Below are 13,025 nucleotides of genomic sequence, written 5' to 3'. Positions count from 1 at the left end.
ACGCATTATTGTTATGTTTATTATTATGCTTGCATGAATTACCAACTTCACACAGCTCATATATATATATATATATATATATATATATATGAAATAATATATAATATATATATAAATAATGAAAGAGTAAAGCCTCAATGATTGCTCACACACATACACATATAGCTGAATAATAAACAATACATGTAGCAACTTCTGATCAATCCAAATCAATTTCAGACTTGAAATAATGTACAGCTTTAAGCTCCGCCCATAAGCCACGCTCACACCGGGTTTATGCCGTCGACAGATTAAAATCTCCAACCACTTGTGCCTGATGTTTGCGTATTTAAGAATTGTAAACAAATGCAGCCACACGTTAACCTCCTGTCACTTTAAATAAGTATTGACAAGGTTTCCTCTTCCCATACATTAAAAAAGGGCCAATTTACTTTAATACATAAAGACAACACACAGATTACAAATGATAGTAATGATCTTATTTCCATTGAACAAAATCAAATATTTATTTTTTTTATACTAAAGCAAAAAGTAAATGGAAAGATAATACAAATACTTCATCTAGCAAAAAAACTTTGAGGAGTACAGGCAATGTTTTAAGTCACATTTTAAACATTCGTAAGCGTCATACAAATGTAAAAAGAGCTTCAGGGGTGAAGTTTAGTTTACATAAATTATATGTCAAATTCAATAACAATAGATCAATGGTTTTGTCATCTACCCAATAAATGTGATATTTCATCATTGAATAATCCATGCATCCATAAGTCAGAATAAACATTTTCAATGAGCCGACTTGACAACAACATTTGATTATTTCCCGAGTGGACTACTAGTCAGTGGACTACAGAGTCTGGATGGTTGTCCAACCAGTCATCCAGGAGATGCGATGCGGGACGCTGGACCAGATCTATACCCTCGCCAGTGTAGTACGGGATGCAGGGGAGTCCTTGTGTGCTTTGTGGATTGTGTCTTTGGGGTGTGCTTTGGGAGTACGGGATTGTGGACTCACTTGGACGTTGGATAAAAACTGCACTTTGGTTCTGTTTATTATTTTTATGGATGGAATCTGACGGTACAGGGAAGGCATATCGGATGTCTAGTTTGGTGGTCTTGGTTCCGAAGGCTTGACTTTCAACATCTTTTGAATGAGAGTCGGCACCTCAAGGCTGCCGGTTGGAGTACGGTCTTGGTCACACAGTGGTCACGGAAAGGAGGGGGTTAAAGATCTTCTTTCCATCTGGAGACCGTGAACCATGAGCCAGCAGCTCCTGAATCGTGATCCAGTTGTCCAGGATACGTCGATTCCTCCTCTTGATGCTCTTTTTCTGGCCCAGGAGGATAATGTTGTCCTGAGCAGGACCACTCTGAGAGGACGGAGGCTCGTCGGCGCCACCTGGTGATGAGGAAACATCCCTGCATAGGAAAGTCATCAGTAAACAAATTGAAGTATTAGTCAATGACAACACAACTCAACACAAAACAGTCCGTAAAAGGTTATAAAACCATTTCTAAAGCGGACTCCAGCTAACTACAGTGAGAGCCCATTTATCCCCCACATCCATATTCTATGCTGCTTATCTTCACTAGGGGCCTATCCCAGCTCTCTTTGAGTGAAAGGGGGGTTGCAACTTACACTGGTCTAGAAGTTAGTGTAACAGGAAGCGTACCTGTCCCCCTTCAAGTAGTCCAGGCGGCTCTGCATCATGAACTCTCTCCTTCGTCTGTACTCTCTGGCTCTCAACAGCTGCTGCTTCCTCTCTTCTTTGCTCCAGTATCGGCCCTGTTGGTTTGCAGAGTTCATCATTTCACATTCAATAGGTTCCCTGTATTGAAACACCTATCACATATGCAATAATAATAATAATAACATGAGGGGGAACAGATTTTTACTGGGTTGTTTTCATGGGCACCACCAATGGTGACACGCTTCTGCCATGGCTTTATACGATGGGAAAAAGTGTATCCAACATGTCGGGGGTACCTGTTTCATCTCACTGGCAGCATCGTCGTCGGTCGTCATGCCGCTACGTTCCTCTCTGATCTTCATGGCTCTGGCCTTGAGCAGGCGGTCTCGCACGGGCCGCTTGGCCACATAACGAGTGCCGTCGCTGCGGATCTTCACCTGAATTGGAAGTCGAGTTCTCAGTGATGGTAACCAATAGAGAGAAGAAAATATTACCTTCCATTCCATGCGCTGAGACGTGGCCGTTGGAGACGAGTGCAACAGCCCAAGCGGTAACGCCAGTCCCAACCGTGAGGCTGTATGCCGGTCCTCCAGACCGCAGGGGGCGCTGCTCACTCCGTGGGGACTGGCGGGCCCGCTGCTGCCCGTGCCCACCCCTCTCTCCTCACCCTCACCCCTCCCTCTCTCTCTAACGAGCTGATCCAGCGGGTCTACCAGGCCATCAGAAGGCAGCGCCATGCAGCTCTGGTAGCGTTCCAATGGCTTGACCCGGCTTTGGTGGCGCTGGGACAGGAGGGGGCTGGACTTTACAGCGCCTCCTACAGGCCTGCTGAGGATGGCACCTGCAATTTAAATGCACATTCATGAGTGTGCAGGATGACAACTACAGTTTTATGTCAGAGACTCATTACCAGTTTTGGAGGCCTGCCCTTCATCGGCTACGACCCTTCTAGGTGATGGCCCCGCCTCTCTGGACAGAGATCTGTGTGGGGGGAATCAAATTCTGGATTGTACGGAGTCAATGGAAAAGTGGTATTTGCCTGGACGTGTTCTAGCACCTGAACTTGGAGGGTGTGGATGGCATGGAGTGGGATTTGTTGCCATGGTCGGAATTCCATCCAGCCCTGGGTGAAAGAGAGCAACTAAAGTTGGAGTGGTGCTTCTCACGGTCCCGACGGCGGCCGGCGAGAGGCGAGTTCAGAGGTGGGAGGTGACCGAGGGGGAGGAGCGTAGGTGGGGACATGGGCGGTCTCCCTTCACGGTCGTCGTCTTCTTGGAGAGGCGGTATCCGTTCAATGCTCGCCGATGGTGTGCTGTGGCAGCTCTCTCCGCCGCCGCCTCCGTTGTAGGTGCTGATGCTGTCATTGGAACGCTCCGGAAGTTCGTTAATGGCTGACAACTCGCAATCATCACCGTCGGGGATCCCTGCACGTCAACAGTTGCGTGAATCCCAACGTAAGTATATTAACAACACTCGATGGTTGCTTTGGTTACCTGCTTCCACTGACTCCTCCTCCATCATCCACGCTTTCAGGCATTGCTCTCTGAGCTGCTGCATCTTCTGAGCACGGAGGATGTTGCGACACTTGAACTCCAGGTGACGCAGCTCCTCCTCGATGAGCGCCATCTCGCGCTGGCTCACCGTCACGTTGCACTTCATGTCCACCTCATCTCCTCCTTCACGCTCTTCTTCGTCTTTTCTCCGCTGAAGCCCCGCCTCTCTGGCACGGACGTCTTGAGGTTGTTTCGTGGGCCGCCTCTCGTACTGGTACCTGATCTCCAGCAGCTCCTGGTAGCGCTGGAACTCGTCCTCTGTCAGGCCCGGCATCATTGCCAGCATGCTCATCGGACTTTTGTGCTGCTGGAGCCAAGAATCAGAGCTCAGGTGATGAAAATGTATTGGAGACCTACAGGAAGTTCTAAAGTCGCCAGTGAAGATAGGCTGTACCTTGTGATGGCCGTGGTTTTGCATTGCCCCCGTCTCTGTCCAATCCGGCCCAGTGAGGGAGTCGGAGCTGAGCTGGAAGTCACAAAGGTGCAGGAAAGGATGCGCAGGGTCTCCTCGGCAATGCCCCGGGCTGGGGGTCAGCTTGGGGCTTGGGCAGAAGCCGGGACTGGGTCGTGGACTGAGCCTGTGCCAGGAAACAGGAAGGAAACTCAGTCAAACCAGAGTTAAAGGGACTCTTTGTCTCCTTGGGTGCTGACCTTGGACTGGGTCCGAGACGGAACTTTCGAGTACTGCCGGGGGTGTTAGTGGTGTTGGTGTTACACGCGCTGGTTTGATCCCCCAGCAGGTCATGCTCTGAGGACTCCTCATAGCGGGTACTTTCATCAGTGCGTCCCAGTCCGCTGTCCAGGTCTTGACTGGTGGACAGCAGGGGTGGCAGGTTGAGCAGAGGGGGGAGGGGCACTGGGCACTCGCCGCCATTTGTCTCCGTCTTCTTTCCTTCCTCTTTGTCACCTTGCTCATCTTCCTCATCATCCAATTGGCCTCCGCTTCCTCTTGAGTAGTCCCATCCTTCTCGTTGACTGACGGGCCAACAACCAGAGAGGCGGCTGGAGGAGGAGGCTTGATCATTAAGCATCTTGGAACCTGCATCTTCATCTAGATCAACCCTCATGCCCTCTGTTGGAACATCCTGAGTGGGGGAGGAGAGGGCAGGGACTTAGTTTGCCATCAAAACACTCTATGGTGTCAAATGTCAATCAAATATCAAATTCCAACATGGAGCAGCATCAGAGGTAGCTTCGATGGTGTTCTATGAGGTTCTAGTACCTGAGCTGTAAGACAGGCGGGATGCCACAGTGCTGAGACAGGCTCTGGCTTGTGTGTGTGTGTGTGTTGTGTTGTGTTGTGTTGAATTAATCAGACCATTCCAGCGATATCCTGCTTTGCTAACTTGTTTACGGTTCAGATGCGCCATTTTGCAGTTTTTGCTGCTACTATTTGTTAGAGCAGACGGACATCAGCCAAGGATGAACATTTTTTATTCATTTTTATTTGTTAACATGAAGACATTGTCTTTATTTGATCAGAGAATGTATGTAGAAGATGTGTGTGTTGCACCACATCCTCATGTCAAGCATAATGGAACCCAAAGCATCACATCCAAAGGTTCAGCCCCTGTACTCATAAATACACAGGCTTGATTGTGTTGCTGAGGCAGATCTATCATCATCCTATGACATGTTGCCTTCAAAAATGAATTATTCTTTGTCTGAACACCCCCCTTTTTGCCCCTCCTTGTGTTATTTGCTGCATCAATAATACATCCATCTCTTTCTGGTCTTCATTATAAAGCTTCTATATGGAGACGGCTATCATTAGTGTGTGTGTGTGTGTGTGTGTGTGTGTGTGTGTGTGTGTAAAGCTGTCATGTCGTTCTTGTGTTGTCAGCAAATGTGGACACACTGTGGGACCTGCCGTCATACTACACACATCATTTTTCATACTTATTTGCACGGTGGGCTGATATGGGAGCTTAGTGTGCATGGGTTTCATGTTTGATGGTGTGGTTTTTAAGATGTGGATGTGTCGAGGTCAAGCCAGCCTTGGGATAACTAATCAATCAATTTATCAATGAAAGGTTGGATTGGAGATCTTCACTTTTTGTTCTTTATCTTAGCAAGGAATTATGAACAACTGTAAATTCCAACTAGGGCTGCAGCTAAGGATGACTTTGAAGTAATCGGGTATCCACTCAGATTAATCATTCATTCATTTTCTACCGCTTATCCTCACAAGGGTCACGGTGTGTGTCTTAGGCAGAGATTCGGAGTACACCCTGGACTGGTGGCCAGCCAATCACAGGGCACATATAGACAAACAACCATTCACACTCACATTCATACCTATGGACAATTTGGAGTCGCCAATTAACCTAGCATGTTTTTTGGAATGTGGGAGGAAACCGGAGTACCCTAACTGTGAGGCCTGCACCCTCACCACTCGTGAACCGTGCAGGTTTGATTATTCAATTAATCTCAATTAATCAATGTGTTTTTCAGGGGGAAAAAATTAAAAACAATTTTCTGCTTGCAATAACTTTTATTCTTTTTTGTTATGTGTCCATTGAAATTGCAATTTTAAATGATTTGGAAAAAAAGTTCAAATAAGCCATTTTCTATTTTTAGATTAGTTTTTACTAGGTCTGTCAAATGATTAAAATTTAATCAAATTAATCACACTTTTCCACTTAATTATATGTGAAATATAACGTCTTGCCTCTGTTGTTTTATTGTCCAATGAAACGATTAAGTCCACTATGACATTTTTGCTGAGCTAACCTCTTGGATCAATAAGTATCCGTAGCCGTAAATCCTTTGATGAATTCCTCGTAGATCCATGCAGCGGATATGGCGAGAAAAGCAATCGCTTAAATTGTGTCGTCATAATGTAGCTATGGCGTATTGACAATTGACATACTTTCCAGTCAGTTCACTACTTATTAAATAATGCATATTAAATAATGTGTATTCATGATGCAAGCTAATCAACTTACTAATTTAAACGTATTTGTTTTGAGTGTTACTTAGTCACCTCAATGTCGGGCCGAGCCAGCAGCAAAGAGAAGTTGATGCTGTCCTCTCGGGTCAATATGGCCACCGCTTCTTCTCGATTCTGTATGTCCACGCCGTTGATCTGCAGGGAAAGATATATCATGAGTGGGACTATTTGGGTTGTGTAAGCCTTGAATTATATTTAATATTTAGTATTTATTGAAGACTGCTTTCAATTATATGGAATGTATTGGTACAAATGTTTATGAGTTGTGTTGTATCGAACTCTAATAATGTTTGGAGTGTAGAGAAAAGCATAGTGTATAATAAATCCTGAAGTTTTGTGGTACCTGAAGTATTCGGTCTCCCTCCCTGATGCGTCCATTCTTGGCCGCGATGCTGTTTGGGTTGACCTGCGTCACATGACCAAAAGAAGTCAACAAATAGATCCACAGAAGTTTCAGAACATTGATTGGCATACGGAGGTTTACCTCGCCAACATAAATCCCCAAATGGTCCTCGTCGTCCGTCCTGTAGCAGACAGTCAGGCCTAGCTTCTCCTCCTGAGTGGATTTGTAGAGCTCCACTTCCTGAAGTGAAACAATGGCATCAGTGGGGTCATGGTGGGTCTTTTTAGAGCGGCCTCACCTCATACTCCAGGTCATCCGTCCTGTCCACCTCGTGGTGCGTCATGTCCAAGTAGTCGTTGAGGTCGTTGTAGTCAAACATGCAGCTGGGGGGGCAGACGTTTGGATGAGATTCATCATGTCAACTCTCTTATCATTAAAAACAAAAAAACCTACATCCCATAATGCTCCATCAGCGGAAGGAAGGGAGGAGTCGGGGGCGGCTGAGGGGAGGAATCTTCTTGGCCCTGTTGATGGTGACCTTTACCCCTCCCCGAGGTCCCACCATACTGGAAGGAGATGTCTGTCTGGGTGGCGTTTTCGACGCAGTTGGGAACTGCGACCATGGCGATGGAGGAGATGGAGCTGCTTGTCCCGTTTCCTACGCATGGGATGCCACCTGGTCGGTAAGAGAATGTATGATCATCTTGTGGACTTTTTTTCATGCATGTCGGTATACGGACGCTTTGAGTGACGAACATTAGTTCGAGTGGTGTCTATGTCCAACGGGGGCACAATTTACCTTTCCTTCTGTGGCTCCTGTGGATCGTCCCGGGCCGTTGCAAAGGCTGCTGGGAGTTTAGCGATCTGTCCGACTGAAGGTGCGTACGCATCCTTCCTTTAACCTAACAATTACACACATTGATGGGCAATTCTGTTATATTCTTTTATACTTTACTGGGGGGAAAAAGTAGTTCCTCCCTTCTATCATCAAACTAATTTAAATATTAATCAATGATAATGCAGTTAAAATTAGAGAGAGAAAAATCCAAACCTCCATGGTGTGAAAAAGTGATTGCCCCTCCTTTAAACATAACTGAGATTAATTGAGATCGACCAGTCTACAGAAAAGGTTACAAAGCCATTACAAAAGCTTTGGGACTCCAGCCAACCACAGTGAGAGCCATTATCCACAAATTGCAAAAACATGGAACAGTGGTGAACCTTCTCAGGAGTGGCAGACCAACCAAAATTAATTAAGATGAATTAAGAGTGCACTCATCCAAGAGGTCACAAAAGACCCCATGACTCCAGCGTAAAAAAGACAAAAACGGCCTGTATGGAAGAGTTCCAAGACAAAAACCACTGCTGGACAAAAAGAATATTAAGCCTCTTATCAATTTTTTTTGAAAACATTTTGATGATCCCCCAAAATTTGTCCAATAAAATAAAAAATAATGCAGCATTTCAGAAAAAGAACAGTAAAATATAGTGGTGGTAGTGCGATGGTCTGGCACGGTTTTGGTCCTTTAGGACCTGGAAGATTATGTTTGATATCTGAAACATTTAAGTGTGGCAAAAATTAATAAAATAAATAAATACATGGAAGTGGGCAGACACTTTTTCACACCATGAGTATCAAAACTATTGATAGTTTGACAATCGATTGTAAAGCATGAGTATATGGTAGTATCGGAAGTATCAATATTTCAGTATCGATCACTAAATGATCTATAATCTATATTAATCTATACCTTCACATTTCCATGTCGCTCCATCGGCCTCAGGGAGTTAGTCCACCCCTTTTGCTGTATCAGGGGGAGGGGGCGGGGCAGAGATGGATGCCAAGTTAGGTTGTGAATGAAGAAAAAGAAAGAACAGACAATAAACAGTGATTAGTAACTGAAGCACCTGAATGCAGTTTATATTAAAATTCAGCAGAGCCTGTTGTTGACGCTGTGCAAGTCCCACTCCCCCCCCCCACCCCCACCCCCCCAACCATTACATTGCTGTGCACGTCCAGAACAAGCCACCGTGACAGCAAGCTTGCAAGTGAATCAAGTATGACTCTTGTGTTTTTGGACGGTAGCCGCCTGCTGTGGTCATCAATTAGATGGCACTTTGTTGTTTACCTTTGACCCCATGATGACGGCCAGAGGTTGGAATACTTGTTTTGTTTTTTGTCAGATATCCTTTAAAATCCATAGAAGTCTTGCTTTGCATGAGAGCAATCATGACTTGTAAGTGCTTTTCCATGTGTGGCTAACAAATCAATAGGATTCTTGCCGTTGCAGGGTATAATTATCACTAAGCTATTTGTACATACATGACCTTTGACCTTGATTCATGTGATCATGCAAAGCTGCCTTGGGTGGGATGCGTCCCTTTTAAAAGCAATGGCGGGGGTGTTGGTGCTAGAAGATAGGATGGTTCAGGTGAGCCTCGGTAACCATAGCGCCCATATGTTATTTTCCAGGCGACCTTCACGACCTCACAAGGGTGCGAAAGTGGGACAAAGGCATCTCTGCTTCCACCTTTGTTGTGGCCGTCCTCTCTCTGCCTCCCCCCTCCATCCGACCCAAATTGCCTCCCCCGGGTGTGATTGTGATGTCTGTGCTCTCGCTTGGCATGCTGGGAATGAGGAATGATCCTCCCTCTGGCCTGGAGTGTGATGGATGTGCGAGCACGCTGATGGAGTCATTAAATAGTTAATGAGCACGGGCTGGCGGTAGAGAGGATGAACACATGGCAACAATAAAAATAATCACGCTTACATGTTGTCATGTCAAGCTAAAGCGGGTCTCTTCAAATCTTTACTTTCTTTCTCGCCCACACCACTTAGTCACCACGGTAACCAACTGCCGTGCATCCTAGTTAGTCATCTGTCCATCAACAGTGTTGTTTTCGCTCAATGGCTGCCGTGTCGTCATGGCCCATAAAATCTTATACAGACATAATTAAACATAGCTAGCATACCAATACTGCTTATCGTCACGATAAGGCGGGGTACACCCTGGACTGGCAGCCAGCCAATCACAGGGCACATATAGACAAACAACCATTCACACTCACATTCATACCTATGGACAATTTGGAGTTGCTAATTAACCTAGCATGTTTTTGGAATGTGGGAGGAAACCGGAGTACCCGGAGAAAACCCACGCATGCACGGGGAGAACATGCAAACTCCACACAGAGATGGCTGATGATGGAATCAAACTCGAGTCTCTTAGCTGTGTGGCCTGTGCGCCCACCACTTGTGCGCCCACCACTTGGCCACCGTGCAGCACTCATTTGAACATTTAACAGAGAAATTTTAAATAGTTTGCTGTGATTGTTTTCCTCCATTTGTGCATATTTTTATTCCGATTCTTCTGATTTCATATCAAATGTGTTTGTTGTGTTTATGTAAGCGATTGTAGCAATATAGAGTGTGCATATATGGAGCCGGGTGCAAATTACAAGCTCACCGATGTCTGGAGTTGTTTTTTCCGCCTCACCTCCAAACTCACTTGTGTGAGGAGGAGCACTCATTGTCGGACACACTTTGTCAGGGGCACCGCTAGTGCTTTTTTTTGGCGGGATTACCGTGTTCCAGACATCAGTGAGCACTGTGGTTCTTATGCACATTAATGCATCTTTCCCCCCGCGAGAGTGCGCTGCTTCTGAGTTCAGCAACAGTTTGACGGATACTTCACGTTCATGTTGGCAAAAAATCCTCCTCTCCTTTGTGACATCACAAAAATACAGTTTTACCACGCCTTCTGAAACGGAGCGTGTTGAGCCATCCTAAACTTTTTCAGTACTCACTTCCAAATGTGCTAAACTCATTATCTGAAAGTTTGGCATGTTTTAACATGAAAATACAACATTCTAACTACATTTATATGTCAGAAAAGTGGAAAAAGCGCAATAGCTCCCCTTTTAATCGTTTGCATATTTTGACCGACAATGAATGGATATTACCATGTTGATTCATATTCACAGTTGCAATGTGCACATTCAGGCAGCTGCTGAGCAATAGAGCATAGATGCTGCTTCCTTAATGGCAGCGGTTGCCACGGCAACAACATCCCAGCGAGACATATTTGACAGCAAAGTGAAGCGAGTTGAGGGGTGCAAAGAGAGCAGTTGTCGGGGAAACGCGGGCGGCCATTAGTCAACATTGTTATTCAGGTTGCAGCAAAAGTGCTCACGGTGACCGAAAAAGTATTTCTGACCTGGTACATGACCTTGTAGTGCTCCTCTGGACGTTTCACCACACACATGTTGCAGCCCATGATGACGCCTCGTGACCTTTCACCTCCACATCAGCACAATCCTGACCTTTGACACCTTTTGGTGTTCCTGAGGCAGTCTATAAAAAAAAAGATGTCCTCCAAAAAGTTGAAGTTTGTATCCAAACGTTAGCAACAAAGATTGTCCAAACATTCTAATGTGCTTATTTTCTTAAAAATGTCTTCAACGCCAGGCTTGAAAATAAGAAGTTGCCTTTTTTGTACTTTAATTTCAATTGAATTCACAGAATAAATCAACTAAGTCATTAAAGATAACGGGTTAATCAAGTTAATCTATCTGTATAGCGATAGTAGCTTTTTCTTTAGCCACATATTTTAGTTGACTTTAGTGCTTTAATTGGCACAGAGGAGTTAAAATTTGTGCTGTTTTTTTTTCTTAGAGGTTCTTTTTGAGGAATGCGACAAGGTGTTATGTTCAAACTAGGACTGCAACTTTTTTTTTTTCAATTAATCGATCAATCTGCTCAGCTATCGACTGACAGAATCTGTGTAAACCAAACTAAACAGTTAGTGGTTTGGTCCGAAACACAGAAAAAATAAGTCTGCTTATATGGATGACTTTGAAAATTAAAAAATATTCACAAAAAAAACAATGAATCCAATCCCAAAATAGTTGATTAATTCGATCATTGATTAATCATCAATTAATTGTTGCAGGGATGTTAAAAATCTCAGTTAAAAATCTCAGTTAAAATGTGTGTTTTGTGCTTTTAGTCGGTTTAATAGAGACAGGAAGCTATCAAGATGTTTTGGTTGTTTTTTTTTTTTTAGTCCTCCATATTTTTAGTCTTCATTCCCGCCGCCGTCATGTCGAACGTGCCGCTGCTGCGTCTCAGTCAGTCATCTCTTATCTGACTCCAACACCTGCTTCACGCAAAAAGGCTGTCCGTGGAAAATGTTCCAGCACGGTAACAATCTTTGGTTTTGTCCAACACTCCAAATAAGGAAATTAAATCCAGCAACCATCAGCCTTTCTTCTTGTCCTTCTTAATCGCTCCTCTTCTGCTTGGTCATATTTCCAAAAATAGAATATAAGTTCTCTCCTAAAAACAAAAGAAGGGAGATTAATTAGTGGATGTCTGGTGGGATACATTGTGGTCATCATGGTCATATGTACTGGACTTTTTTTCAGTTTTGACGTCTTAATACCATTTTTTTCAGGTTACTAATTGAGCTGTGTGAGAATTTTCAAGTCCATGCGACTTACAATAGCACCATATTGTGTATTTGTCACAGACACAATCACGTATTCAATGAAAATGAGTGAAACAGGAAGTCAATTAGCTGTATTTTTAACATGGATGATACATGTTCGATGTCATGAATTTATCTTAAACATTCCAACTGCACCTTTCCAGATGTTTTCAAGGCAGCATCCTCCTCCAGATGTTGGAGGGGGAATCCGCCTCCCACTCGTCCCATGCAGGGCGCTCCACGTCTGGGCAGTGCTACCACGGCAACCCTTCTCTTCTTTCTTCCCTCTCTGTGCTTCCCCCGTCACAGCCGGAGAGAACGCAGCACTTTCCCGCCTCGCGGAGCCAGCAGGCGTCGGGATGTTTAACATTCCAATAAAAATCCCGACTAAGAGGAAGAGGAGCGGCTCTGATCTCCGTGCTCACTCGTCTTCTTCTGCAGCGTCCTGCTTCGCTCGGAGGCGACACAGCCAGCCAATCGCAGGCAGCAGGCAATTAATTCTTGACATCCCCCCCCCCCATCTTCCCCATCTGTCCCCCTCCTCCCACCTGCTCTGGCTGTTGCTTTGTCTCCTGTTGTTCCTCACCTGTTCATTTCTCTCCAACACCTTCTCAACCAGGACCAGGGCTCTCCTGGAAGACCTGTAAGTCCAGGACTAGCACCCTCTTCTACAGGGTCAGGCAAAATAATTTCATACATTTGTAGATTATTCATTCATTCATTCATTTTCTACCGCTTATCCTCACGAGGGTCGCGGGGGTGCTGGAGCCTATCCCAGCTGTCTTCAACCCTTAACTGGTGGCCAGCCAATCACAGCGCACATATAGACAAACAACCATTCACACTCACATTCATACCTATGGACAATTTGGAACATTTGTAGGTTAAATAAAAGTAAATAATAAACAAAGTAAAGAAACATAAAACATGTTTTTATTTTCAAAAAGTACATATAATGCAATTTTGCTTTGTTTCTTTGTCAGTTGCTGCCATGAATTA

The 13,025-nt window shown here is 44.7% G+C and overlaps 1 protein-coding gene across 1 annotated transcript; it reads right to left on the bottom strand.

The window, feature by feature from the left end:
* Positions 1 to 134: 134 nt before the first annotated feature.
* LOC131136889 (PDZ domain-containing protein 4-like) lies at positions 135 to 12,452 on the bottom strand. Its single transcript, XM_078798025.1, is given in 17 exon segments — positions 135 to 1,416; positions 1,671 to 1,783; positions 1,985 to 2,125; positions 2,183 to 2,529; positions 2,599 to 2,669; positions 2,746 to 3,548; positions 3,636 to 3,819; positions 3,893 to 4,326; positions 6,228 to 6,329; positions 6,538 to 6,600; positions 6,679 to 6,777; positions 6,836 to 6,920; positions 6,991 to 7,213; positions 7,337 to 7,439; positions 8,289 to 8,342; positions 10,755 to 11,875; positions 12,183 to 12,452. Coding segments are annotated over 16 exon segments (3,105 nt in total). The 5' UTR covers positions 10,815 to 11,875; positions 12,183 to 12,452; the 3' UTR covers positions 135 to 1,193.
* Between the last annotated feature and the right edge of the window lie 573 nt (positions 12,453 to 13,025).

Source organism: Doryrhamphus excisus, linkage group LG17 (assembly GCF_037039965.1).
Source record: "Doryrhamphus excisus strain RoL-2023G ecotype Guam linkage group LG17, RoL_Dexc_Guam_v1.1, whole genome shotgun sequence".
Classification (NCBI taxonomy): domain Eukaryota; kingdom Metazoa; phylum Chordata; class Actinopteri; order Syngnathiformes; family Syngnathidae; genus Doryrhamphus; species Doryrhamphus excisus.
Note: the sequence above shows the minus strand (reverse complement) of the source record. Positions and strands in the feature narration are given on the sequence as shown.